The sequence below is a fragment of the Aedes aegypti genome, chromosome 1, assembly GCF_002204515.2.
Source record: "Aedes aegypti strain LVP_AGWG chromosome 1, AaegL5.0 Primary Assembly, whole genome shotgun sequence".
Classification (NCBI taxonomy): Eukaryota; Metazoa; Arthropoda; class Insecta; order Diptera; family Culicidae; genus Aedes; species Aedes aegypti.
In genome coordinates, this window is record NC_035107.1 from 5678941 (window position 1) to 5704785 (window position 25845).

The 25845-nt window shown below is 39.4% G+C and overlaps 1 protein-coding gene across 15 annotated transcripts in view; it reads left to right on the plus strand.

Annotated features, from left to right (window-relative positions):
• Nucleotides 1-25845, plus strand: part of LOC23687408 (disks large 1 tumor suppressor protein) — a 181970-nt gene that overhangs the window by 143907 nt on the left and 12218 nt on the right. For 10 of the 15 annotated variants that reach the window (XM_021838808.1, XM_021838806.1, XM_021838807.1 and 7 more), the window contains 8 exons: nucleotides 15447-15522; nucleotides 15592-15729; nucleotides 15795-15943; nucleotides 16005-16254; nucleotides 16318-16420; nucleotides 16716-16760; nucleotides 16913-16954; nucleotides 17439-17516. In XM_021838808.1, the coding sequence (XP_021694500.1) occupies nucleotides 15447-15522; nucleotides 15592-15729; nucleotides 15795-15943; nucleotides 16005-16254; nucleotides 16318-16420; nucleotides 16716-16760; nucleotides 16913-16954; nucleotides 17439-17516 (881 nt within the window). The remainder of the gene's footprint in view (nucleotides 1-15446; nucleotides 15523-15591; nucleotides 15730-15794; nucleotides 15944-16004; nucleotides 16255-16317; nucleotides 16421-16715; nucleotides 16761-16912; nucleotides 16955-17438; nucleotides 17517-25845) is intronic. The other 5 variants (XM_021838811.1, XM_021838821.1, XM_021838810.1 and 2 more) reach the window with 4 other exon arrangements.

Consider the following 25845-nt stretch of genomic DNA (forward strand, 5'->3'; position numbering starts at 1 on the left):
TGTCAGAGGGGACAACTTAAAAGTGGTACAGAAAATTATTTTCCGCAACTTTTTTCCGCTGAAAATATTAAAATAAGATTGCACGCTGCAAACCTGTTACGGAGTGATAGTTGACAGGTTAACAATCTTTCGCTCTATTGTGCAATAATGGCTAAAAAATCTCAGAAATCTCTTACCTATCGTAATGTTTTCAATGGCCTCGAGGGTTTACGCATGAGTTTAAAACGGTAATTCACATATTCAGTAAAATATACCAATTATTTTCACTTACCCCATTTACCCACTTGCCCCGCGGTACCTTAATTACTTTGAACAATAATGATTTAAGGTACAGTGGGGGAAGTGTATCAGTGGGGTAAGTGGATCATTCGTCAATGTTAAGCATAAATACTTGAATATGGTTAATGTTTTCGCACCATTACTTCGTTTTAGGTTATATTCTTACGCCCACACTGATACTATTGCAAAACTGGTACTACACGTACACCAACACAAGCAAACTTGTGTGCTGCAAAAATTAATTAATTTGAAAATTGTTTTCCATCAATCAAAAATCCACTGTATCTCTGTCTAAAGTCGAATACTATTAGTTTTTTCGACACATGGTGAGCATTTTAGTTCTAATTGAATGAATCACAATGAAAAATATGTGATTTTTATAAATAAATACAGATATCTTGTACATGGTACACTTACCCCTACTTTTTAATGGGGTGGGGTAAGTAGATCAAGTATTATTATTATTTATTGGCAGACTGCTTACGAGAATTTTAATAAGTTTTAGTATCCGCAAATGTTGTTTTCCCTCAACTTTATTCATTTCTAGCTTGAATTTGTCAAGTTGAACAAAGAAAATTTGAATTAATCCACCTAAAAGTTTATTTTAACCTTTCTGGTATAAAAGAGTAATAATTTTAAAATTTACACGAAACTTTTCGTGGTTTATCTAAGCTAAGTTGTAGAAGAGCAACAAATTTTCCGCTCGAAAGCATATAATCGTACCTTATTTGAGCATATAAATTGTTCTAGACAGTTGATACAAATATATTCATAAATACAATAAAAGGATTGCAGTTTGTTATTCAAAAGTAAATGTAGCTAATATTTTTAAACTACGAGTGTTTTTATAAAACATCATTAGGAATAATCTTACAATACTTCTATATAACTTATGTGTATGAATGGATGAATTTTCTTCAAATTATTCTAGCTCCAATATTTTTTTGTTCGAATTAGTGTGAACTAATGAATACAATATGTATATACATATATTTTGGTTAAATAAAGATAATTTTTCATTTCAAAGTATTAAAATGTAACATTACTAGCACTAATAACAAGAACGCGAGTAATAGCATTCGTACACAATTACACCACATTTGTTTTGAGAACAGATGTTTGTTATTGGTGATCCACCTACCCCACCATGGTGGGGCAAGTGGATCATTTGGCGCAAATTTTCAAGTCCCTCATACTCAATACATAACAATCAGAAAAATCGAAATAAATGACGATTTGAAGAATATTAGTCCCTCATTTCAAGACTAACAATTGAAAAGGCCCCATCTCCAAAAAGTAAACAATGAGAAAAACGCAATCTTCGTTTGTCAAACAATAAAGCTATGCAGCCCTTTTGATTTGTGCCCATAGACGCCGGCCGACGCGGATGAGGCCAGTGAGTTGACGCCTTTGTTTACTCTAAAATGTGTTGCGGCCTTCTAGTTGTGGCTTATATTTTCACCATCCTTAGATGTGGCCTTTTTTAAATCATTAAAAATTGATGATAGAACAAGAAAATTGAAGTGTAGAAGAGTGTTAAGTGGTAAAGTAAGGTACACGGGAATCAACCCGGTGCTAGGCAGCCATGTTTTCGTGGTCAGCATCAAACTCAAGAGCAACAACGTACAATGGCCTAATCATAATAGGGAATTTTTCCTCCAATACTAAAATGTGTTTCTAGCTAATCACATCAACCCAAATCGAGTTGCTGTACTGCAATACAACCGTTTGTTTGTTCGAATAACTGTTGTTATGCGAGAAAAGAAATTTTTCGGAGAAAAAGATTTCGCCATCATCTATTGTTATTCCTCAAACGGTTATTTGTTTACAAACATTGAGCTGTCAGTGGGAACCACTTCCCAGTAGGAACCAGAGATGTTTGCTCGTTATTTTTCAATGGGGTTGTATGGGCGGTGCCAGGAGGCTGACGGGAATGTCAGCAGCAAGAAAAGATTTGTTCGCATACGAAAATTGCATCGCCACGCCATCTGTGGGTGACTAGTCATCGTTCGTTAGCACCAGCCTTTTTATGTTGATCATCATGGCTCCCTTCGGAAAGGTGCGATTTCAGTCTTCCGGCAACCGAGAAAAGATGGAGTAACCCATGTATAAAAGCCGAATGATACACGTTCTCGGTCTCTTATTTATTCGACAACACGACGCCTGCCGTCATCATCAGCGAAGGAGTGGACATCAACAAACAGAAGAACTTTCGTATCGAGTAGAGTGAATTTGAAATATTAGTAGAAGTGAAATATAGTAATAGTTAGTTTGAAAAGCAAAGAAAATTAGTTTTGAGTAGTCCAGTTAGTAAAAGAAATAAAAGTAAACTTACCTGTGAACTCTGCTAGTGCCAGAACCTAAAATCAAAGAAAGAGAAGAAGAAAGAACTTACCTGGTAGTGCCGTCCCCGTTGTGTGCAGTGGTGGATAAAAAGTGAGCACAGAAACACATTTCGCTTCGCTCTGGTGTTATCGAACATCTGGTCCTTCGAGCCGGATTAGGACGTCGATTCTCCGTCCGTTCTGGAACCTTCTCGACTAGTGAGACGAGCTGCCATCATTGCCATAACCCGACGCACGTAGGAACCGCCATATCGAATCGCTGAGGCGCTGGACTCCGCCATAACTGAAAGCTGACTGGATAATGGTACAAGGCTCATGCTAGCCTTGAATAAGGTAATTAGCATTCCATTAACATTACTGTTACCCTTTTGAGCTACGCGGTCTTTCGCTTTCCAGACCCGGCTCACCTATAAGCGAAGTTAATTGCTTCCTTCATCTTGGAGCGGATACCCACATCATTACACTGGTATCCGTCAGAGTTCCTGCTTGCTGTTCAATACTAATACAAGGCACACAATTGCCTTAAATAAGGTAATTGCATTTCCTAAACAGTTAGCCGATTTCCGGGGTGATCTGCGCGGTTTTTTGGTTTCAGATCCCGCTGCTGACCACAATGTCCACGGAACGCCGAATCAAAACGTTGAAAACGAAACAGAAGAGTCTTCTGACGTCGTTTTCCCTCATCCAAAATTTTGTGGAAAACTACGATGAAGAAAGTGATGCCTGCGAGATTCCAGTGCGACTGGAAAACTTGAATGAACTTTGGTCAGAGTTCAAGGTGATTCAATCCGAACTTGAAACTCTCGACGAATCATCCGTCGACGCTCAGCTAAAGCAACGGACCGAATTCGAAACGGTGTACTACCGTGTGAAGGGATTCCTTCTCTCCCATAATAAAACGCCTCCCACACCGACAATTAACGCTTCTTCTTCATCGATCTCGCATTTCCCTGGATCGTCGTCACATGTGCGCTTGCCCGACGTTAAACTGCCAGTATTTAATGGAAATCTTGATAATTGGCTGAATTTCCATGATCTTTTCGTTTCGCTGGTACACGCTTCGCAAGACCTTTCGTCGATTCAAAAGTTTTACTATCTGCGATCATCTTTAGCTGGCGACGCCCTCAAACTAATCCAAACCATAGAAATCAGTGCAAACAATTACACCGTTGCTTGGAACATGCTTGTCGACCATTATCAAAATCCAATTCGCCTAAAACAGACGTATCTCGACGCCCTTTTCGAGTTTGCTACACTCAAACGGGAATCTGCACCCGAACTCCATTCGCTGGTAGAGAAGTTTGAAGCTAATGTCAAAGTCTTGAAGCAGCTTGGAGAAAAGACTGAATTTTGGGATATTATACTCATTCGCATGCTTAGTGTCCGCTTAGATCCCACTACTCGACGAGACTGGGAGGAATTTTCGTCCGCCAAACCCGAAGTCATGTTCAAAGACCTAACGTCCTTTATTCAGCGAAGAGTAAACGTTCTACAAACGCTTCAAGGGAAGATCGTCGATGCTTCTTCATCTAATCAGCATACAAAAAAGCCTATTCAGCGTTTCGTTACTAGCCATGGAGCCAATCAAGTTCAATCTAGCCGAAAATGCGTCGTGTGCTCTGAACATCATCCATTGTACCTGTGTCAGACCTTTTCAAAACTGGAAGTAGGAGCTAAAGAGAAGGAAGTTCGTCGCCACCAACTCTGCCGCAACTGTCTACGAAAGGGACATCAAGCTCGGGACTGTTCGTCATCAAGCACCTGTCGAAAATGTAAGGGGCATCACCACACCCAACTGTGTACTTCAGAGAATCCTGCTGCTGTGCACTCCAGAGCAACCGAATCAACTCAACCGGCGTTTGATTCTTCCTTTGTATCTCGTGAATTACCCAAGCCGTCGATTTCCGCAACCTCCATTGCACCCACTAGTTACGCTACAGCTGGGCAAACTCGAAGCGTATTGCTAGCCACTGCCATCGTTAAATTGGTTGATAATTGTGGCAATGAGCATACTGCAAGGGCGCTTCTCGATTCTGGTAGTGAATGCTGCTTTATTACCGAATCTCTCTCACAGCTTGTGAAAGCTCAACGAATTAAAATATCCGTTCCCATTTCTGGCATTGGGCAATCAACAACATACGCACGGTACAAAATTAAAGCGTCGATTCGCTCGAGAGTCACCAACTTCTGCACCACTGCCGAATTTTTAGTGCTACCCAAAGTCACTATTGATCTTCCGTCCGCTTCGTTCGATGTGTCCAATTGGAAAATACCTCCTGAAGTTCAACTTGCTGATCCCTTTTTCCATGAGCCAAAACCGGTCGACATAATTATCGGCGCTGAAATCTTCTTCGACCTGTTTAAAGTGTCTGGCCACATTCAGCTGGGAGAATCGTTTCCAACAATTACCAATTCCGTCTTCGGTTGGCTAGTTTCGGGTAAGACGCCACAAATAGGAGTCTCAAAGCCTGCAATTGTTGCAAATATCGCTACGGTTGCCGAAGTACACCAGATCATCGAACGATTTTGGACAATTGAAGAAGATAATAGCAGTACAAACTATTCCATCGAAGAAACAGCTTGCGAAGAACACTTTCGTCGCAACGTGAAACGCAACGCAGAAGGTAGATACATCGTTCGTTTACCTGTGAAGGAACACATTCTCAATCAACTCGGTGACAATCGTCGCACTGCTGTCCGACGATTCCACATGCTGGAAGGTCGTCTTGGTTGCAACTCGGAGCTTTCGGATCAATATACAGCATTCATTGATGAGTACCTTGCCTTGGGCCACATGAGACAAGTGTACGATTACCAATCTCCTCCATCGCCTTGTTATCACATGCCACACCACGCTGTTATTCGAGAGGAAAGCACTACGACAAAACTGCGAGTCGTATTCGACGCATCATGCAAGACTGCTGAAGGCCCATCGCTCAATGATGCACTTATGGTAGGACCGACCGTGCAACAGGATATCCGGTCTATAATTATGCGCTCTAGGACACACCGAGTCATGATCATCGCCGATGCTAAACAAATGTATCGACAAGTTCTTGTTGATGAGCGCGATACTCCGCTCCAACGAATAGTATGGAGGCAGTCACCCGATCAGCCTCTCAACACCTATGAATTGCAGACGGTAACCTATGGCACTGCAAGTGCCCCTTTCCTCGCCACAAGGGTTCTATTACAACTAGCCAACGATGAACAGCAACATTTTCCAGAGGCAGCGAAAGTTTTACGAAACGACTTCTATGTAGACGATCTTTTTTCGGGAGCAAGAAGCGTCAAAGAAGCTATTCAACTACGCCACCAGCTTGAAGCACTTCTCTCTAAAGGAGGATTTCAACTCCGTAAGTGGGCATCTAATGAAGAAGCTGTACTAGAAGATTTAGCTACTGAAAATCGAGCCTTACAAACTTCGGTTGATTTGGATCGCAACCAAACAATCAAATCTCTTGGTTTACATTGGGAACCTGGTTCAGACCAATTGAAATATAAAATCCAAATCCCTAGTGAGTCGTCCACACAACAGCTAACTAAGAGAATCGCTCTTTCACAAATAGCACGGCTTTTTGATCCCCTCGGTCTACTAGGTCCAGTTGTTATATCGGCAAAAATATTCATGCAGGCATTGTGGACATTGACGGATGACAACGGCAAGCCTTGGAGTTGGGACGAAGAGCTACCACTTCAATTGAAAGAACGATGGTACACTTACATGTCAGATCTGCCGCGCCTTAACAGCCTACGAATCAATCGATTTGTACTAACAGTCGAACCTGCATACATACAATACCACTTTTTCTCTGACGCTTCTCAGCAGGCATATGGTGCATGCTGTTATATTCGAACTGCAGACGTATCTGGTAAATTCAAGGTAGCTCTTCTTACAGCAAAGTCTAGAGTAGCACCATTAAAACAACAGAGCATTCCTCGACTCGAGCTCTGTGGGGCACTCCTTGCTGCTGAATTGTACTTGAAAGTGTCTCAATCATTAGAGCTCTCAGGAGCTGTTTTCTTCTGGGTCGATTCAATGACAGTCATCAGTTGGCTGAAAGCGACACCATCAACTTGGACCACTTTCGTCGCAAACCGTGTATCCAAAATTCAACACGCGACTCAGAACTGTTCCTGGAATCATGTATCTGGACAAGAAAATCCCGCAGATTTATTGTCTCGCGGTATAACGGCAGAAAATATTCTTGAAAACAAACTCTGGTGGCAAGGGCCAAAGTGGTTGAAACTTGCACAAACTTCATGGCCATTCGATCACCCAGATTCGGCTCTTTGCGCTGAGGCACTAACAGAAGCTAAAAAACGATCGAAAATTTCATATGCGGCAACTCCAGAACCCACATTTATGGATCAGCTTACGTCAAAATTCTCTAACTACGACCGCCTATTGAGAGTAATCGCCTACTGTCTGCGCTTCATTCAAAATTGTCGTCAAACACCAATCAGTAATAAACGAAATAGCAACACGATCTACGTCACAACAGAAGAGACGAAAGCAGCAGAGTTGATCGTGATTCGTGAAGTGCAACGAGAAACGTTCTCTGAAGAATGGAAGCAGCTTGAAAAGTCGAAACAAGTATCCATCAAGTCCCGTTTACGCTGGTTCCACCCATTCCTGTCTGACGATCAGGTAATGCGCATCGGAGGTCGTCTCAAACATTCGCTTCAACCATTTGATAGCAAGCATCAACTTATCCTCCCTGCTTCACATACCCTATCTAAATTGCTCGTGCGAACACTCCACGAACGTCATTTACATGCAGCCCCACAACTACTGATTACCGTTTTACGCCTAAGGTATTGGATCACAGGGGCCAGAAACCTGGCCAGATCCATTGTTCGCAACTGTGTCACTTGCACTAGAGCACAACCACAACTCCTTGAGCAGTTTATGGCCGAATTGCCAACCCCCCGTGTCACTGCTTCTCGACCATTTTCCGTGACCGGCATTGACTACTGGGGTCCCATTACCATAAAGCCTGTTCACCGTCGAGCATCTCCTGGCAAGGCCTACGTAGCAGTTTTTGTCTGCTTCTCCACTCGCGCAGTACATTTAGAGCTGGTTATTGATCTTAGCACTGCCAAGTTTCTGCAAGCATTACGGCGATTCGTCTCACGGAGAGGCCTATGCAGCGACCTTTACAGCGATAATGGTCGTAATTTCCTCGGAGCAGCAAACGAACTTCGAAGTTTAGTCGACAGTAATACGCATCAACAATCCATCGCTCAAGAGTGTGCCAAAAACGGGATCCGCTGGCACTTTAATCCACCGAAAGGTTCCCACTTTGGTGGCCTATGGGAGGCTGCTATTCGTTCCGCGCAAAAACATTTTATCCGTGTACTTGGCAATAACACCCTGGCAGCGGATGACATGGAGACATTGTTGACGCAAATCGAATGTTGCCTTAACTCGCGTCCTATCATACCGCTCAGCGATGATCCGTCCGACTGTGAACTCCTCACACCAGGTCACTTTCTCGTCGGGTCCGCACTGAAGGCTGTTCCTGACACCGACGTGACCGAAATTCCTCTCAACCGTCTGCGGCAGTATCAACAAATACAAAAACTGTTCCAACTGATTTGGAAACGGTGGCATCTCGAATATTTAAGCGAACTGCAACCGCGGACGAAATGGTACAATCCACCGATTTCCATTCTACGAAATCAACTCGTCCTTCTGAAAGATGAGAATACTCCGCCGATGTCCTGGCCCACTGCGAGAATCGTCGACACGCATCCCGGATCCGATGGAATCATCCGTGTGGTAACCATCCAAACATCCACTGGGCAATACACTCGTCCGATCTCAAAGATTTGCTTGTTGCCTATTCCGCCCCCGCAATCATCAGAGGAAACAAATGGTGTGCCCAACACTGAATGCACATCAACCACAGCAAGCGGAATTGATAATGCCGTCGTCATGCACCATCCTTCTGGCCATAATCGTCCGTCCGCTGATGGGTCACATCCGGATTCCTAAAACGAAAATTTTCAAGGTCCTTTAGTGAAAAGGACAAGGTAAGAACCTGTCCATTAATCATAAAATTATCTTAACCCGCTACCGGGTCTCTTTTTTTTGTTTACATCCTGCAACTGATCTCGTCAACATCATCACCAACCGAGAGCAACGTCACCAGAAGCGAACGCCGAGAAGAAATCTGTCATCAGTTGTCATCAAGATCGGCTGTCAGAAATGTGATTTCTGAAGGGGCCAGCATGTTCGCATACGAAAATTGCATCGCCACGCCATCTGTGGGTGACTAGTCATCGTTCGTTAGCACCAGCCTTTTTATGTTGATCATCATGGCTCCCTTCGGAAAGGTGCGATTTCAGTCTTCCGGCAACCGAGAAAAGATGGAGTAACCCATGTATAAAAGCCGAATGATACACGTTCTCGGTCTCTTATTTATTCGACAACACGACGCCTGCCGTCATCATCAGCGAAGGAGTGGACATCAACAAACAGAAGAACTTTCGTATCGAGTAGAGTGAATTTGAAATATTAGTAGAAGTGAAATATAGTAATAGTTAGTTTGAAAAGCAAAGAAAATTAGTTTTGAGTAGTCCAGTTAGTAAAAGAAATAAAAGTAAACTTACCTGTGAACTCTGCTAGTGCCAGAACCTAAAATCAAAGAAAGAGAAGAAGAAAGAACTTACCTGGTAGTGCCGTCCCCGTTGTGTGCAGTGGTGGATAAAAAGTGAGCACAGAAACACATTTCGCTTCGCTCTGGTGTTATCGAACAAGATTCATTCGGTCAATTAAATATATGATTTATTCAATCATCGTCATCCATGAACATAATGTATGTTCTACGCGACTGTGTCGTCGAGAAATTGTATGGAAATATTAGTTCAATTAAATTGATATTTCAATTGAGCGTTATTTTTCATGCAATTATAACCAAATCGTGTTTTTGTTAGCAAGTCGTGAAGTACAGACAGGCTGACACAGGTATTATTAGGTAGTATGATACAACATATATCACTCCACAAAAACCCGACGGGAAACTTGATAATGATCACCGTTGAGACAATCACTGGGTAAAATAATATAAAGAGCGGAGCGGCTGTAGTATAACTTGCATCTGCCTAGTGAATTTGGAACGATTTTCGCGATCTAAATTGCAATTTGGATGTTTGTTTAATAGGCCTCAACTCGGTTCCATTTGAATATAGGAATGAGGCCTTTTTAGGAAAAGGCCGCATTTGCGATAAATATCCTAGTTAGTGGGAAATGAGATGGGGCCTTCGAGAAAAATGTTATTTTTTCAACTTTCATGCATATTTCTGAATGGCTAATGTATGTTTCAGTAAGAATAGACTGTTTTACACTAAAATCAGCAGAAACCCGATTTGTTTACATTTTGGACTTGAGGCCTTTTCAATTGTTGGTCTTGATTTGTTATCCACAGAAAAAAGTTTGAATTACATTATTCACGTTAGCTGTACATAACAATGAAGTTGACTATTGATTTTTCTGTATCCACTTACCCCACGGTACCTTAATTTATTGTAGAAATAGTCTAAATGTTCTCATTAATTAGCAATGTTTTGATATATTTTATGATTTTGATTTTTTTTATAACTTATTTGACTCGAAGTTTTGAATCAGAGTTTCAAAATTTCTTGCAGAAGGTGCAAGCATTAAAAATTTTCTTTAGTTGCTTAGTAATAAACCTTTAAATCCGAATGCTCTTGAAAACAATGCGTCATTTGTAAGAGCTTCGCATGTGTCATTCGTTTAAAAGCTGAATAAATAAAATGGGACCTGCTTCATAATATTATATGTTATTTATATATTCATCCATATCATAAACTTAAATGAAAATAGAATGGTGTTTGTATGTCACGAGTTAGCTTGAGAACAGGACAACCGATTTGAACAATTCTTTCACTCTTATTTTTGTTGTATGGAAGCCATGAAAACAAGCCAATCTTCTACGAATAATGTTATTTTCCTTATTGGACGGAAAAATCACCTTAAAATACCGTTAAAAAGCTTAAAGTAGATTTTTTCAGTATATCAAGCTCAAGAACCGATCAAAGGACCACCCGTTTGCGCCTGGGTGCCCTTAATTAAAAACCTGGAAAATTTTGAAATTTTGACCAGGAAAACCGGAAAAAGTGGGAATTTCAAAATTAATATTTGGTGGCTACCCTGTCAAGAGCAATTACGATGTTAGACAACACAAGCAGCGCCACATTGTTAAAATCTTTACTGTCCATAGAAACTATAAGTAACAACTTTTTCTCGCTTCGTAGTGGTAATTCAGAGTTAATTAAATTTAATTTCAAAGTAATGGGTCGAATATAAGGTTGACATTCGGCCAAGCTTTAAGGCTTTACTCGGCGGAATATTCTTTCGCGCTTTAATTTTATTTCAGTTCCCCTTTATATTCGGCCGAAGGGCAAATAATGCAATGCGGTATATCTCTAGTTCTAAGTTTAAGTTGGACAAACTGTTGAGTGCAGAGGAGCATGGATGATCGCTTAGTAGTTGCACTCCGTAATTGACCAGAACAATCGAAGTTGCACAGATGTTGGACAATCCTGTACTAAATTAGTGTTCAATTGGAGAGCTGATTTAGCATGCAACTCCCAATGGAAATGTAATCATGGGATTATCATTAAGGACGAATCACAAAAAGCCGAGTCAAAGAAATTTGAAACCAATAGAATGAGGCTTGATTACGAAAAATCTGCCTTTTTAGATGCAGTGTTAGTAAACAGTTGAAAATAAACCGCTTAAGTCTATGAAATCCGAAGGGAATTGATAGCATCGATTCTGTGTCATACAAGCAGCAAATCCAAACGTTTGCCAGATATTATCCATACAGAGAACGTTTTTCCCTTTTTAGGTCCGACGAGCGACACTGAGCTCGGACTGAGAGCGTTTGCTCTGTTTAATGTCAACATAGTCTTTTACGCAACAACCAGGAGAAGAATTCCTGCTGGGATAGGGAGACCAATTAGCTTACTAACCCCTCTACCGGCAGCTTCATTTTTTACCGCAAAATTCAAATTCAAATCGTTATAACTTTTTTGTTTTTCAATATTTTTGCACCATTTTTTCACAAGTTCTCAAACAACTCTTCTAGTTTAGGAATCCGTGTCGATATTCATTATTAGTGATCTGGTTTTAAAGTTATTCCGATGTTCCTTGGGGGACCGATATTTTCCATATAAAATGTCTTTGGCGGCCATTTTGTTTTTGATCAATTGATCAAAAAAATAAAATATGGGCTACATAATGCCAGGTAATAAGGAGCTTCTCTGAAAAAATCATACAAATCGGTTCAGTATTATCTGAAAATGACGATTTGATGTTTTTTGAAGTTTTTAAGATCTTTATTTGGTCAGCGTGGTTCATTGCTTAAAGACGGCTGCACCAAATTGCTTTATTTTTTCACAACATACTCTCATTAATGTATTGTTTCGAATAGTGGATATCCGAATACGATTAAAATTCTGTAGCCTGAGAAATTAACGGGGGGTTCTAGTTACGGGTCGGTCCCCCAAGGAATTTTGGAATATTTTCAAAACCAGATGACCAATGATCAATATCGACACAGATCCTAAAACTAGAAGAGTTTTTTGAGAACTTGCGAAAAAATGGTGCAAAAATATTGAAAAACAAAAAAGTTATAACGATTTGAATTTGAATTTTTCGGGAAAAAATGAAGCTGCCGGTAGAGGGGCTAAGAACACTTTTCATCGTATATTTACCCTACGAGTTGTCGCGAGGATTTCCCTTCCTGTGTTGTACAAAACACAACAGCGCGGATACTGAAGTATTAGGTTGACACATAAAAAAAACACCTTCCATATTTCAGCTGGATAAACTCTTATTCAGCAAGCAATGCTATGTGGGCACCATATTCCGAATTACCCTACTGTAAAATGTTCCAAATATCATAGAAAATATGCTGAATGTGTGCATAAAATCTATTTTGAAATTTTGGCTTTATGTGGTTTTGGTCTTTTTAATGCGGCCTTTTGTGATTCGGCCTTATGTGTTTTGGCATTTTGAGTTTCGGCCTTCTGTTATTCGTCCTGCTGTGATTCGGCCTTTAGTTATAGCTATAGGTCCGGAACCACATGTCAGGAAGCTGAGAAGGGGAAGGATCTAGAGAATCTTTGCAATTAAGTGTGATATTCTTGATTGATAAATACATTTTTGTGGGAAAACCTTATCCGTGCATCAACACAAAGCATCTAAGTAATGTATTATCAAAATTAAAAAAAAAAAATATATATATATATGTGTATCAATAGGGTTGCATACTGAGATACGTTCTCCTGAAATCATCAAAACTTACTTGAATCAGTCGTTCTGAACACCGACCAGTATGATTAAGGCTTTCACTCACTGGGAATACGTCATGAAAGTTTCATCAAATCATCCACCGTCGTATGCAGGGTTGAGACAATCAGCCATTATTGGTGTACACTCCCGTGCAAAAGTTTGGGTTCACCCCCTCAAAAACATACTAAAGTGTTCAATCCATATCTCTGTGATCACACGTTCAATTGAAACTCTCTAAGCCGCCTTCGAAAGGCAAAGATTTATTCTTACTTCGTATGTATTTTTTCCGAAAACATTTTTTAAATTTTGTATACTAATTTTTATTTGAAGTTGTGAAGTTTTTCAAAGAACACACTGAAAAAATATAGTTAATTTTTTCAGCATAGGATCTCCCAAATTTTAAAACAAAGTGTCATTAGAATCGTAATCTTATATTCTTTGAGGAGCACCTACGAAATTTTTGCGGAAAAATCTGAAAACTATTCAAAATCTATGAAACAGTAATTTAAGTCATCCTGTAAAAGTTTGGGTTCACCCCTTAGAATGATGTATGTAGGGAGCCGGATCTTATTGTTGGCACTTTTGATTCATTTGGGCAGTGGGTTTTTTTGAAAGCTACTGAGCTCATTTTTGGCCACAATATGCGTCGTTTTGAAGTGCTTCTTAGTGCAAAGTTTCAGAAGATTCGATCGAGAAAAACCACCAATGCCAAAGTGAATCATGGAAGTGTCCAAGTAGCTCTGCACCCTATCGTGCAAAAGTTTGGGTTTTTGGCAATATCTCTGCCATTTTTCAACCGATTTTAATAATCCATAGCTTTTTCAAACGCAAATAATGGCGCATTCATAATTGATTTAAGATCTTACAGATTTCTCGTGTTTTAAGTAAGTTCAGGTGAACTCAAACTTTTGCACGATACATCATACTGAGGGGTGTTTTTTTTGGAAAAGTACATACGAAATAAGAATAACTTTTTGCCCTTCTAATGCGGCCTGAAGAGTTTCAATTGGACGTGTATTCACAGAAATATGGACGGACTTTTGTATGTTTTTTTAGGGGGTGAACCCATACTTATGCACGGGAGTGTATATTAGCCTGGGACACGGTTATATAAAAAAAAAATAGATTCTCGCTCCAGTCCACTTTTTGAATTGCATTTAGGTCCCGTAACAACTGTGCAAAATTTCACCTCGATCGGAGAAACTATATTTTAGCGCCAGCCGTTCAAAGTTTGTATGCTATTTACTATGGGAAAACTTACTTTTGCAAAGAAAAATCGCCAGAGGTCGCCCATTGACCTCTATAAAAATTCTAAACACAGGTCTCGATAGGTATTTCTATGATGAACAACATTGCCGAAGACCGGAAAGCAATCCGATGCTTGAGAAAAAAGTTATTAAGCATAGACTATTCGAAAATTTTGCCCGATTTTGTTATTGTTGTTATTCCTTTACGTGTTAATCAACGTCGCCTTGCCAATAGGTTTTCATTGAATAACTTTTTGCACAAGTGTCGGATTGTTTCGCAGTCTTCGGCAATGTTGTTCATCATAGAAGTACCTATCGAGGTCTGTGTTCAGAATTTTTATAGAGGTCAATGGGCGACCTCTGGCGATTTTTCTTTGCAAAAATAAGTTTTCCCATAGTAAATTCCATACAAACTTTGAACGGCTGGCGCTAAAATATCGTTTATCCGATCGAGCTGAAATTTTGCACAGTTGTTACGGGACCTAAATGCAATTCAAAAAGTGGACTGGAGCGAGAATCTAAATTTTGTCCCACACTAGTATATGTTCTAATGGGGCCCAGATAGCCATAGCAGTCAACGCGGCTATTCAGCAAGACTAAGCTGGTTAATTGGCAAAGAAATCTCTCAGTTAATAACTGTGGAAGTGCTCATAAGAACATGAGAACAGAAGCAGGCTCTGTCCCGGTTGGGACGTAACGTCAGAAAGAAGAAGAAAATATCTTCTATTTTATTGGTGGCCATAATCTACCCATCACGTAAAAATGCTGGTCAATGAAGAGAGGAGAAGAATTTAATTTATGCGGATTTCAAAGATTTAAGGCACAAATCAAAAGCGAATGAACCCTTGACATTCTGTGTATAAGTCAGGAATGATGAGCATCATATAAAGTAAACCCTGTTCTGGGTAGTTTGCGGCGAAACAGTTTGGAATCTAACTTCATTATTGCACCGAAGCTTTTAAGGCACAAATCTTACGAAAGAAGCAGCATAAGTGCAATTTCAATTGTATGCACTAGCAGAAAGCATAAAATAAAAAGAACAAGAACATTGGATTATTATTTTTTCCAGTTTTAAGTGCTTTTGAAAGCATGAGTAGGCGCACAAGTCGGTTATTGTGGCCTCCATCTTTAAATTTCGAAATGTTTCGCCTAAATGCGCCCACGATTATTATCAATTTTCTTCATTAGAAAAAGAGACTTAAAAATTGTATTGATCAATGATTCATTACTTTTCTACTCATCCAATAGGGAACCTAGGACAATTGTTATTCAAAAGGGCCCATCCGGTTTGGGCTTCAATATTGTTGGTGGGGAAGATGGACAGGTTCGTACGATATGGAACGAGTAGCGTTCGAAATTATAATGTGCTGAATGTTACATTTATCACTTCTAGGGTATTTTTGTGTCATACGTGCTTGCTGGCGGCGCGGCAGATCTGGGTGGTGAACTCAAACGAGGCGACCAGTTGCTCAGCGTAAATGGCGTTAGCCTTGCTGGGGCATCCCACGAGCAGGCCGCTGAAGCGTTGAAGGTTAGTTCGTCTTACTAATACAGTGAATTTGATTTATCAATCAACATCTGCTCCTGTTTGAACAGAATGCCGGTGGCACCGTTACATTGTTGGCACAGTACCGCCCGGAGGACTATAACCGCTTCGAGCAGCGGATACAAGAACTGAAACAGCAAGTTGTGGCCGGTACCGGAACATTGCTGAGGACATCACAGAAGCGGACACTTTATGTGCGGTAAGTATTCCGATGCGTTTGGGTGATGATCGTAGCTTCAAATCAACCTTTGACTCTTCAGAACGTTGTTCGATTACGACCCGAACCGGGACGATGGATTGCCGGGCCGTGGCTTACCCTTCCGACACGGCGATATTCTGCACGTAACGAATGCCTCGGATGACGAGTGGTGGCAGGCGCGACGGGTGATTGGCGACGACGAGGAGGAGAGTATCGGAATTGTTCCGTCGAAGCGACGATGGGAACGGAAACAGCGGGCACGCGATCGGAGCGTTAAGTTCCAGGGCCATGCCGGAGGAAATGTGGAGAAGGTTTGTGCATGCTGATAGTTATTCCTCGATCGATAGTTTAATAGACTGATTTCGCTTTTCTAGATGTCGACTCTCGATCGTAAGAAGAAGAACTTTTCGTTCTCAAGGCGGTTCCCATTCATGAAGAGCAAGGACGACAAGAACGAAGACGGTTCGGATCAGGAACGTAAGTGTTTCTCCAATCATTCACTATGTACGGTGGCAAAAAACGATCGAGAATTTTCCTTGGCTTATGCTCATCTCTCACTTTTGAAAATCTCCTAAAATTTATTCCACGAAAAATGTCTGTAACTGTATCGTATTGCTTTGTCAAACGCGCTTCGTTTGATTTCTGCCAATAGCGCTGTTGAATTTTAGTTCTTCCGATTCGTTTTATCTCGTGTTTTTTGTTCTGTCAGCATTTTATTTGGCTTCTGTTTGTTCATTTTCCCTTTTCGACTGATTTTGTTTACGTTTTTTAGCGAATGGCAATGTGTGTGATCAAAATAATCATGATTCCGAGCAACGTAAGTTTCATTTCTTCCCGGTCTGTTTTAAGTTTTGTCTGCCTATCTGTTGGCGAACCACATCTCCTCTAGGGGCAACAATTCCTACCTACAGACTCGTCTTCAATACCAAGCAGCAAAACGCAAAACTCATTTCTTCCATTCATTTCCAGCTTTCATGCTTTGCTACACACAAGACGACGCAAACGCCGAAGGTGAGTTGAGTTATTTTCTCTATCCATACATTAGCAAATTCCCTCATAGCAAAATTACACATTCACACCAGTAGTTTCGAATCGGAATCTGGTAAATCATTGATTGGTTAAGCCAAAAATCGTCTCTCAAAATATTGCAACACGCCGGATAACGTAGATTAGGGGTAAAACGGACTTCGCGTCGTTTTTAGCCTGAATTTAGCGTTACTGCGTTCCTGTTAGAAATAAGCGAATCGCAAGCTGTTTACCCTACATGCCCAATTCCGCAAAGAATAGCCCATTTCCACAGCTTTGAAACTGACTGATTGTTGTTCTTCTTCAAATGCTTGTGCCATTTCTTCCGATCGCGGGATTTGTCTAACAAAACAAAAAATAAACCGCATTCCGCGCGATGTACCAAACCAAAACCCGCCTTTTCCGCCTTCCGCCTGTTTGCCAAAAACTAAACCAAAAAATACAAATCCAATCCCAAACTCCCATCCAGGGGAAATAATCTACCGCGTGGAGTTACCCGACATGGAGCAGATAACTCTAATTTACCTGGAGAATAATGATGCTGATTGTAAGTCTGGCTTCCGTCTATCTTCTCACTCTCCTTCTCTTTCGCCTCTCTTCTTACATCTGTTACTGTTCTGTTTTTTTCTTGGTTCCTTGGTCTCTAACACAAAACTCATGTCGTATTACTACGTCCTACTATCAAATCTACTATAATTACACACGACCTGTGTTCCACACACGCCTCTTTGTTCGTCGTTACCTCTGCGTGCGCAATTTGGCGGGATCGAAACAAAAAAAAATGAATGGTTTTTTGGGCTTTTGTCACAAAGTAGATTGCGGTCCACGTGCTGGCGCGTGCAAAGGTTACGGCAACTGGAGAAGTTCACTAACAAATGAGAGCATGCCTAACAGTGTTAGAGTTACATATTTTTTTGAGTTGGATACAATTTCTCCCAAAGAAGGAATTGAATTGAACGGCAAACTATTCTATTGTTGCTTTTTTGATCTGAGTACGTAGTTTGTAAACAAAGTTCGTGTTTTTTAGTTCAGTTTTGCTCGATAGTAGCCGATAGTTTTCAACGAACTCAGTTGAGCTCGTTTTGATGCATGGTAGTGATTCTATGTGTTTGAAAAAGAAGTTTCCGTTCGGTGTAGATAGTGAAATGAACTTTATATTTGAAATAAATCTGAGGACTACAATTTACATCATATTCCCCATTTCTCATAATATTGAACGTCGGCAAAAAAATCTATTTATATAGGGATTACTATGGTTTATTTCGAAATAACTTAAGGTCAACAAACTATCCATGTGGACTTCATCGATTGTGTGGTTTTTCACCATTTTTTTCCCAAAAAAAGTTCAGACATTACCTGTGTTATGCAAATAGTTAGCTTAATAGAAAATGTGAATTTCAAATTCTCTTGGTGTTTGCAAATGTATACCGTAAAGTGCCCTAATTCAGCGCAGTGCCTAATTCCGCGCATTTCATACAAAATTATTTATATATGGAAATACACATTAATATTTCAGCAACTTTTAATGCTATTCGAGGCTACTTTGATTAAGAATAAGTTTGAATCACAAATAACAGCAAATAAGGCATTTTTTCGCGGCATAAAAAAATAATCAGTGAAGGCTCGTCGAAAAAGACGTTATTTTTCTAATTTTCTTAGCGTCCGCGCTAAGACTGTAGGACAACAACAAACGCGATTTCTTTATTAAAAATGTTTTATTTTTTATGCAATATTCCATGGAACTACTTGCTACAGATATATTTCATGGTGCTTCTATGAAATCTTATCAAATATTAGCATAATTATTGAGTTTTATTCAAAAAAGTATTGCGCGGAATTAGGCCACGTCTTTTTTCATAATGCCCTAATTCCGCGCACTATTCTTCGCATAACAACAGACAAGTAAAACATGCTATATCCGTCTTCACATCTGTCTATTTCTCTGAAAAGTAACTTTATGCATACATACGTTTCATGTACAAGCGGAATATCGGGAAAGCCCACTTAGGCAGCGTCCATAAATGACGTAGCATCTTTTGACCAATTTTTAACACCCCTTCCCCCTTCGTAGCTTCTTCCCTAAAATGCTACGTCATTTATGGGCGGTCCCTTACAGGGAAAAATACCACGTGGTTTATGCACAGCCCCAACAAAATAGTCTATACACACTTAGATTTTTTTCACGAGCTCGGCTGTGCGGATCTCGGTTGAAATTAGCCGAGATTCGGCATTCTGAATTAAGTGTGTACATCGGTGCGCACAAAATTTACTTAGCATAATGAACCACACATAACATTGGCAATGTATAATTGTTTATGATTCTTATTTATATTATACAATTCATATAGAATTATTGTCAAAACAACATATCGTTCAGATGTTCAACAGGTCGTAATTTGTAGAAGACCCCACAAATTACGACACACTCTCGGGAAATGATTCACGGAAACTTTACTATCTCTACATAATTTACGAAGCCTCCATACAAAAAGTATGATAATACGGGGGAGAGGGATTGAAAATGACCATATTTTGTGTGACGTAATTTATGGATGACCCTTAGGTTCTTCTGAGGATTCTTTTTGCTTAAAAAATAAGTTTCAGTTACCCGTGGCATTAGTGGATACCATTAATTGATTTGCTTAAAACCCTTTGATTCCGAGCAATAATGCGAACTGGTCCTTGTATTGTATGAACAGTGCAGTTTGCTACAAAGCAAAGCCATGCTGAAGGTGTCTGAGTTCGATTCCCGGTCGGTCCAGGATCTTTTCGTAGTGGAAATTTCCTTGACTTCCCTGGACATGAGGTAACATCGTGCCTGCCACACGATATACACGAATGCAAAAATGGCAACTTTGACAAAGAAAGCTTCAGTTAATAACTGTGGAAGTGCTCATAAGAACACTAAGATGAGAAGCAGGCTCTGTCCCAGTGAGGACGTTAATGCCAAGAAGAAGAAGATGGGGTTTTTTTCTCGACCGAATTGTCTAAAACTATGCAATAAGAAGCATATTTAAGCCAAATATGAGCTCAGTAGATTTCGAAAGAGTATTTTATTTCTAAACTTTCCAGTTCAGTGAATGAAATAATTAAATTGTTAGATTCTATGGGATAATTTCACAACATAAAATAGGGTGCTCATATCACCCCATCGACAGAAGAATCGACGAAAAATTCATTCGTGTTTTTTTTAAGACGACGGAAATCGTGCGTATCTAGTGTATTGATCTAAAAATTTCAATTATTACGATGGCCAAATTGCCCCACTTTCCCCTAGACGGAATTCACACGTACCAATGCCACGGTTTTGGTTATAAAGATAACATGTGATAGACAAAAAGTTAATAAAAAAAAAACTGAACGTAGACTAAAAGTTACGGTTCATACAAAACTCTACGTTTTCTCATACAAAAAGTGTTACGGAAGGGGAGGGGGTTGAAAATTTTCAATTTTAAGTGTTACGTAACTAATGGATGCAGCCCCTTATCAAAATTAATGTTAATTTGATTGTTTCATGAGTGCGCGGAATTAGGCATTCTTCTGCGCGGAATATGGAAAAGCGTTTAAAAAATGCGCGGAATTAGGCAATTTCAACGAGTGAACTATTTCAAAAAAATCACAATTGTAAGTTATGAATACAGTCTAGTTTATATTTTTCCCATAATCTTGAATAGATTTGCTAGCGATCCACCCATAAAGCTTTTTTGTTGATGCAATACTAATTTTTAATTAACAATTTGAATCGTTTTATTCCTTAACTGCGCTGAATTACGGCACTTTACGGTACTTACAAACTCCCTAATTTCTTGACTTCCCAGGCTATAGAATATCATTATGCTTCAGGAAATTCACCAGGAATTCTTCTATAAAACTCCGCTGAACTTCAGAAGATTTGCTTTGTATTGCTATTGTATAAGCTTTGTCTTCGCATTGAGCTTCCCACCCTAACGCTTTTGAGTAAAACTTGACTTTGCTATCAAAGGGTGCAAAAACCTCAGACGTCTCGCACCTTACCTTTCGTAAGAAACATAGAGAGCGTTGAAGAACTCTGGCACAATGTTGCAAAATGTGGAATCTTGAAAAATAATAAATTTTCGTCCATTTGCTGAAGAGATACTTGAACGATTTCTCCTGATTTATTGTTAGATTCTTTGCAAAATTCTGGCTAGACCGAGCGGATGCTTAGAAAATATCAATGAAATCGCATTGAGATTCATGAAAGATTTCTAGAAAAATACATAGTAGATCTCCAGATCCTTGGTGGATTCCTACATTCAAAATAAAACCTCAATGCAATACCTGCAACTCAATGCTATAACAACATAGTGAATAATGCCTAGAATGTGATAAGTTGTCTGCTAGAGCTAGGCTATTGTTTTGTAATACGTCCTCAGCTTCGACTATCTAATAAAGCTAAAGAATACACATCAGCAATGAGATCGTGCATGTAATGTTGGAGACGGGTCTCCCCGTTTGGCATAATGCCATTTAGCATACAGTCGTTTGGCATAATAAACGCCATAAAATATCGTGTTCCTTCTTTTATAAAATAACATGGCATATCATAGGCGTTGCACATTTTTGTTTGTAAAAAATGCGCTTCAATATCCCGGACATAATGGTCGCGGAAGTTATTATGATGCAATTCCAGTAGAGCTATATTGGATATTGGTTTCCTTGAAAAAAAAAAAGACGATTAGAAGTTTGTCCTATCAATAACTGACAACGGAATGTACACGATCGCGAGTAGTTTATCAATACCTCTGCTTACTGGAAGGAATTTGATCAAATTCAAAATTTGTCACAATTATGCCTTGCCAAATGACGATTATGCCAAACGACCGTAATGGCAATTGGCATTATACCAAACGGCATTATGCCGAACGAGGTAGACCCGTTGGCGACATATGGCTGACATCTCCAGAGTCTAATGATTTAAAAGGTCCGGGTCTTCGACAATGTCGTCTGGAAATTTTCCAAGAGATCGACCGCTAGTCACGTTATTCTAGAACCACTTCGCCGCACACTGTCGCCAAAACGTCATTTTTTCAGTTTTCGTTGTCTAAACGTATATATTTTTTCTGTGAAGTTATTCATAAAAAAAACTTTAAATGGGCCCATAAACAGTAGTTCCTAATTAGCATTGGAACACGACGAAACCAAACAAAATAATGCCTGATCGTTGGCCTTAACGAGTATATCTGAGATGGAAGTTGTTTGGTTTGTCGCTGAGAGAGAGGAGACAGCTGGCTAAGATTGCGAGCTCCCATAAGTCAAGGGAACCTGTCATCAACTGTCACTGGAAAACCGCACATTCGAAGGGCAGAGTGTGAAAAACCGTCAAAATTTAGCCAAGCTAAAACTGGATGTGATTGAAAATTCAGGTTGTTCTCCTGTGCTCTCGCATATATAATCGTTGCTTTCTTAAATATTGTCGATCAAAGTCAATTGCTTTTGAAGTTTTTTTTTTTATTTTTTGAACTTTTTGATAATAAATGGGATCTGAAAATGATTTTACCCAGTTTGTGCTCTCCGAACCATTGTGCACAACCAAAACACGAGAAAAAGAAATCAAAGAAGCCAAGAAAACAAGCCAGTTGTCAGTGAGCTATCTCCTCTCTCTCAGGTTTGTCGTTTATGATATTTTGAGACAAAAAGTTATTAGTTGACTTAACTCATTAACGCCCGAATTATTTCACATTTGTAGTAATCAACTGATTCTTTCTGGAGTATCGCAATATGATAAGAGAATGCTAAAACCGTCATTTAAGTGGAAATCTACGGTCACATTTTGTTACAGTACACAGTGGGTCATATGTACGCAAAATATTGAAAAAATAAAAATCTTTGATTATTTTCGCAAATGTTTGAAGGTGGTATGGTGCATTCAAAAGATTTTATGATAAACATAATGTAAACGGTCATAACATGTTACCATAAATATAAATAACAAAAAGAGGTTTATTTGAAAACTACACCACAAAATGATGCTGAATGTGACATGTGTACAAAGCACACACAAGAACATACACGTACATGCACAACACATACAAAGTTCACAGAGAATTCTCACATGAGCCTTTCTAATAAGACCAATCCAAATTCCCCAACTATTTCTACGAGATTCTCTCAGATATACTAACAGTTTGCTATATAACTATAAGATAAGATTTCCACAGGACCTTCACAAGAATCCCAGCATTCGCGTAAGGTTCTCAATGTATTTTAAAATTTTTTGCTCACTATTTCCGTAGAATTTTTACAACATTTGCACTGTCTTTCAACATAACTGCAACAGGATTCCCACAGTATATCCTTGGGTTACCATCTAACAATTCCCACTGGAATGCCAGAATCCTTACTGGAATACAAGCATCTACACTAGAATCTCAAAATCGGCACTGAAAATCCATGATCTATGCTTGAATCCAGGTTCCACACTGGAATTGAAGGATCCACACTGGAAACTCAAACACTCCACTGGCATCCCCATATCGCACTGAAATCCTAGGATCCGCATCTGAAATCCTTACTGGAATATTCCAGGATCCTCAGTGAATTCCATGGAGCTACACTGGAAATGCAAAATACTCACTGGTGCTCAAATAGCTACACTGAAATCCTAAAATTGGCACTGAAATCCAGGCATTCACATTAGAAAACAAGGATCCATGTTCTAATCCTGCGGTTCACACTAAAATCGTAAGATCCATACTGGAGTATCAAGATACTGAAATCTCAAGGTACCCACTGAAATTTAAGGTTTCACATAACAATTACATGAACCATGTTACAATCCCAGGATTCAAACTGGAATTTCAATATACACAATGGAATATCAAGATCCACACTGACACAATATGATCTGAACAACAGTCACAGGATATACATAAAAATACAACAAAGCTAGTGTAATCCCAATATCTACGTTAGAAGCCAGAGATCCACAATGCAGCAACACAATCTACACTATAATCCTAAGATTCACACTGGAACACCAGGATCCACATCATTACTCCAGGATCCACACGGAATTCCCAGAACTCACACTGAAACCCTATGATCCACATTTCAATCCCAGAACCCACACTGTATTTCAAAGAATCCACACTGGTTTCCCAGAATCCTCACGGGATTCCGAGAATCCTCACGGGATTCCCAGAATCCTCACGGGAATCCCGGAATCCACACTGACTTCCGGCACAGGATCCATTCTATAATTGTTCAGGAATCTCTGATTTGCAAACCACGCTTATTACAGTATAAGGTCTTTCAAAACTTTGCCAAAGATACCAACCATCCATTTTGTCTAAAAAATTAACTGTATTCAAAAATGTTACTGATCTCAAAATAGATCACTGGGCGTTAATGGGTTAAATCGTTTATGACTCTAAAGCAATATGATTTCTACCTTGGTGTCATTGAGAAATATAATGATTTTTAATCGCTGACAACTTTCTAGAATAAACATTTTTAACTATGATCGTTTCAGAAAATATTATTCTGAAAAATCTGGTTTTAAGAGTATGTTATAGAAAATAAAGATAAAGATTAAGAGATAACTTTCAACTCTTTAGAAGACACCACCCTCATAAAATCGCGTTTAGACATCAAAAACACGCTTGTTTTTCGGACTCTAAACCAGTTTGTGGCATGTTAAACAAACAGAAATCCTGCACTAGGCGGCGCATGTGAGTATGAATGTTTTAAAAGATAAATATCTCAGGAACCTGATACATTCAATCTATAACTAAGCCACATTAACCTCTTCTGATGTGTATTTTTTTTCGAGGAAACCTAGCTAAGGACATTGTTTTTAGATCTATAATAAAACATTTTACAAAAGCTTCAGTATTACAGTGTCATAATGAAAAATGAGCAAGAGAGGAGAGAATATCTTATTGTAACATAGGTCCTTTTGAAAAGTTATGCGAGAATTTTTCAAGTATAAGTTGTCCAGCAGATCAAGGTCTACGGTTGGCTGAAAGGTTTGAAATTCTTCTATTGTGTGGCGGTAGTAACTATGCCCCTCTAAGGTAACTAAGATATCTTTGAAACCTTAAATAACCTAATTGGTGTAAATATTTTCTCAATCCGCCGTATGGTACCTAAATATATGAATTGCAAAAATTTCAAGCAGGTTCCTGAATTTCAAAACATTTTTTGCTCACGCTACCTGCTGACAAATTTCCAAACATTTTAGTTCATCGCATGTCACTTTCACCTATTGAAAGTAATCGGGTTCTAAAATATCTGCGTTTGAAAAATTTCATGTTCAATAGCGCCACCTGATGGCAGAATTCCGTATCTGCAGCCAACTTTCCCTTACTCTATACTCCGTATCTCGATATGTAGTTAGAGAACCGTAGTAAAAATTGGTTTTCATGGTCAACTCGATGGTCTCTGTTGATGGGTCGCAGTTGAACTGTTTTTGTATTCTTTTACTCGATATTTGAATAATTCAATGATTCCTTCAATATCGAGTAATGGTAATGATTTGACTGTAGTATCCAGTAGTTCACATCTTGGCAGCTCTTAACATTCCAGACAAATTCCGATAAACCCAATCCTCCAAATCATCTCGATTAGATCGAGATATGTTGCAAATGTTGCAGGTATGTCTCATATGATTTCCTACTACCTTTCCACCCCAAAGAGCCGAGTATCAAGGTTCCGGAAAGAGTATGTAAATATTAGAATTGAAGGCTATTGTGCCGTACGGTGAAATAAATCCGAATGTTATGTGTGTTTGTCACTTCCCGTTTTATTTTAGTCAATTTATCAAAACAATAAAATAAAATGTGGGCAATACAATGTTTGATTACAATGAGTTTCTCTGAAAAAAATCATACAAATCGGTTGTCTGCAAGAAGTCT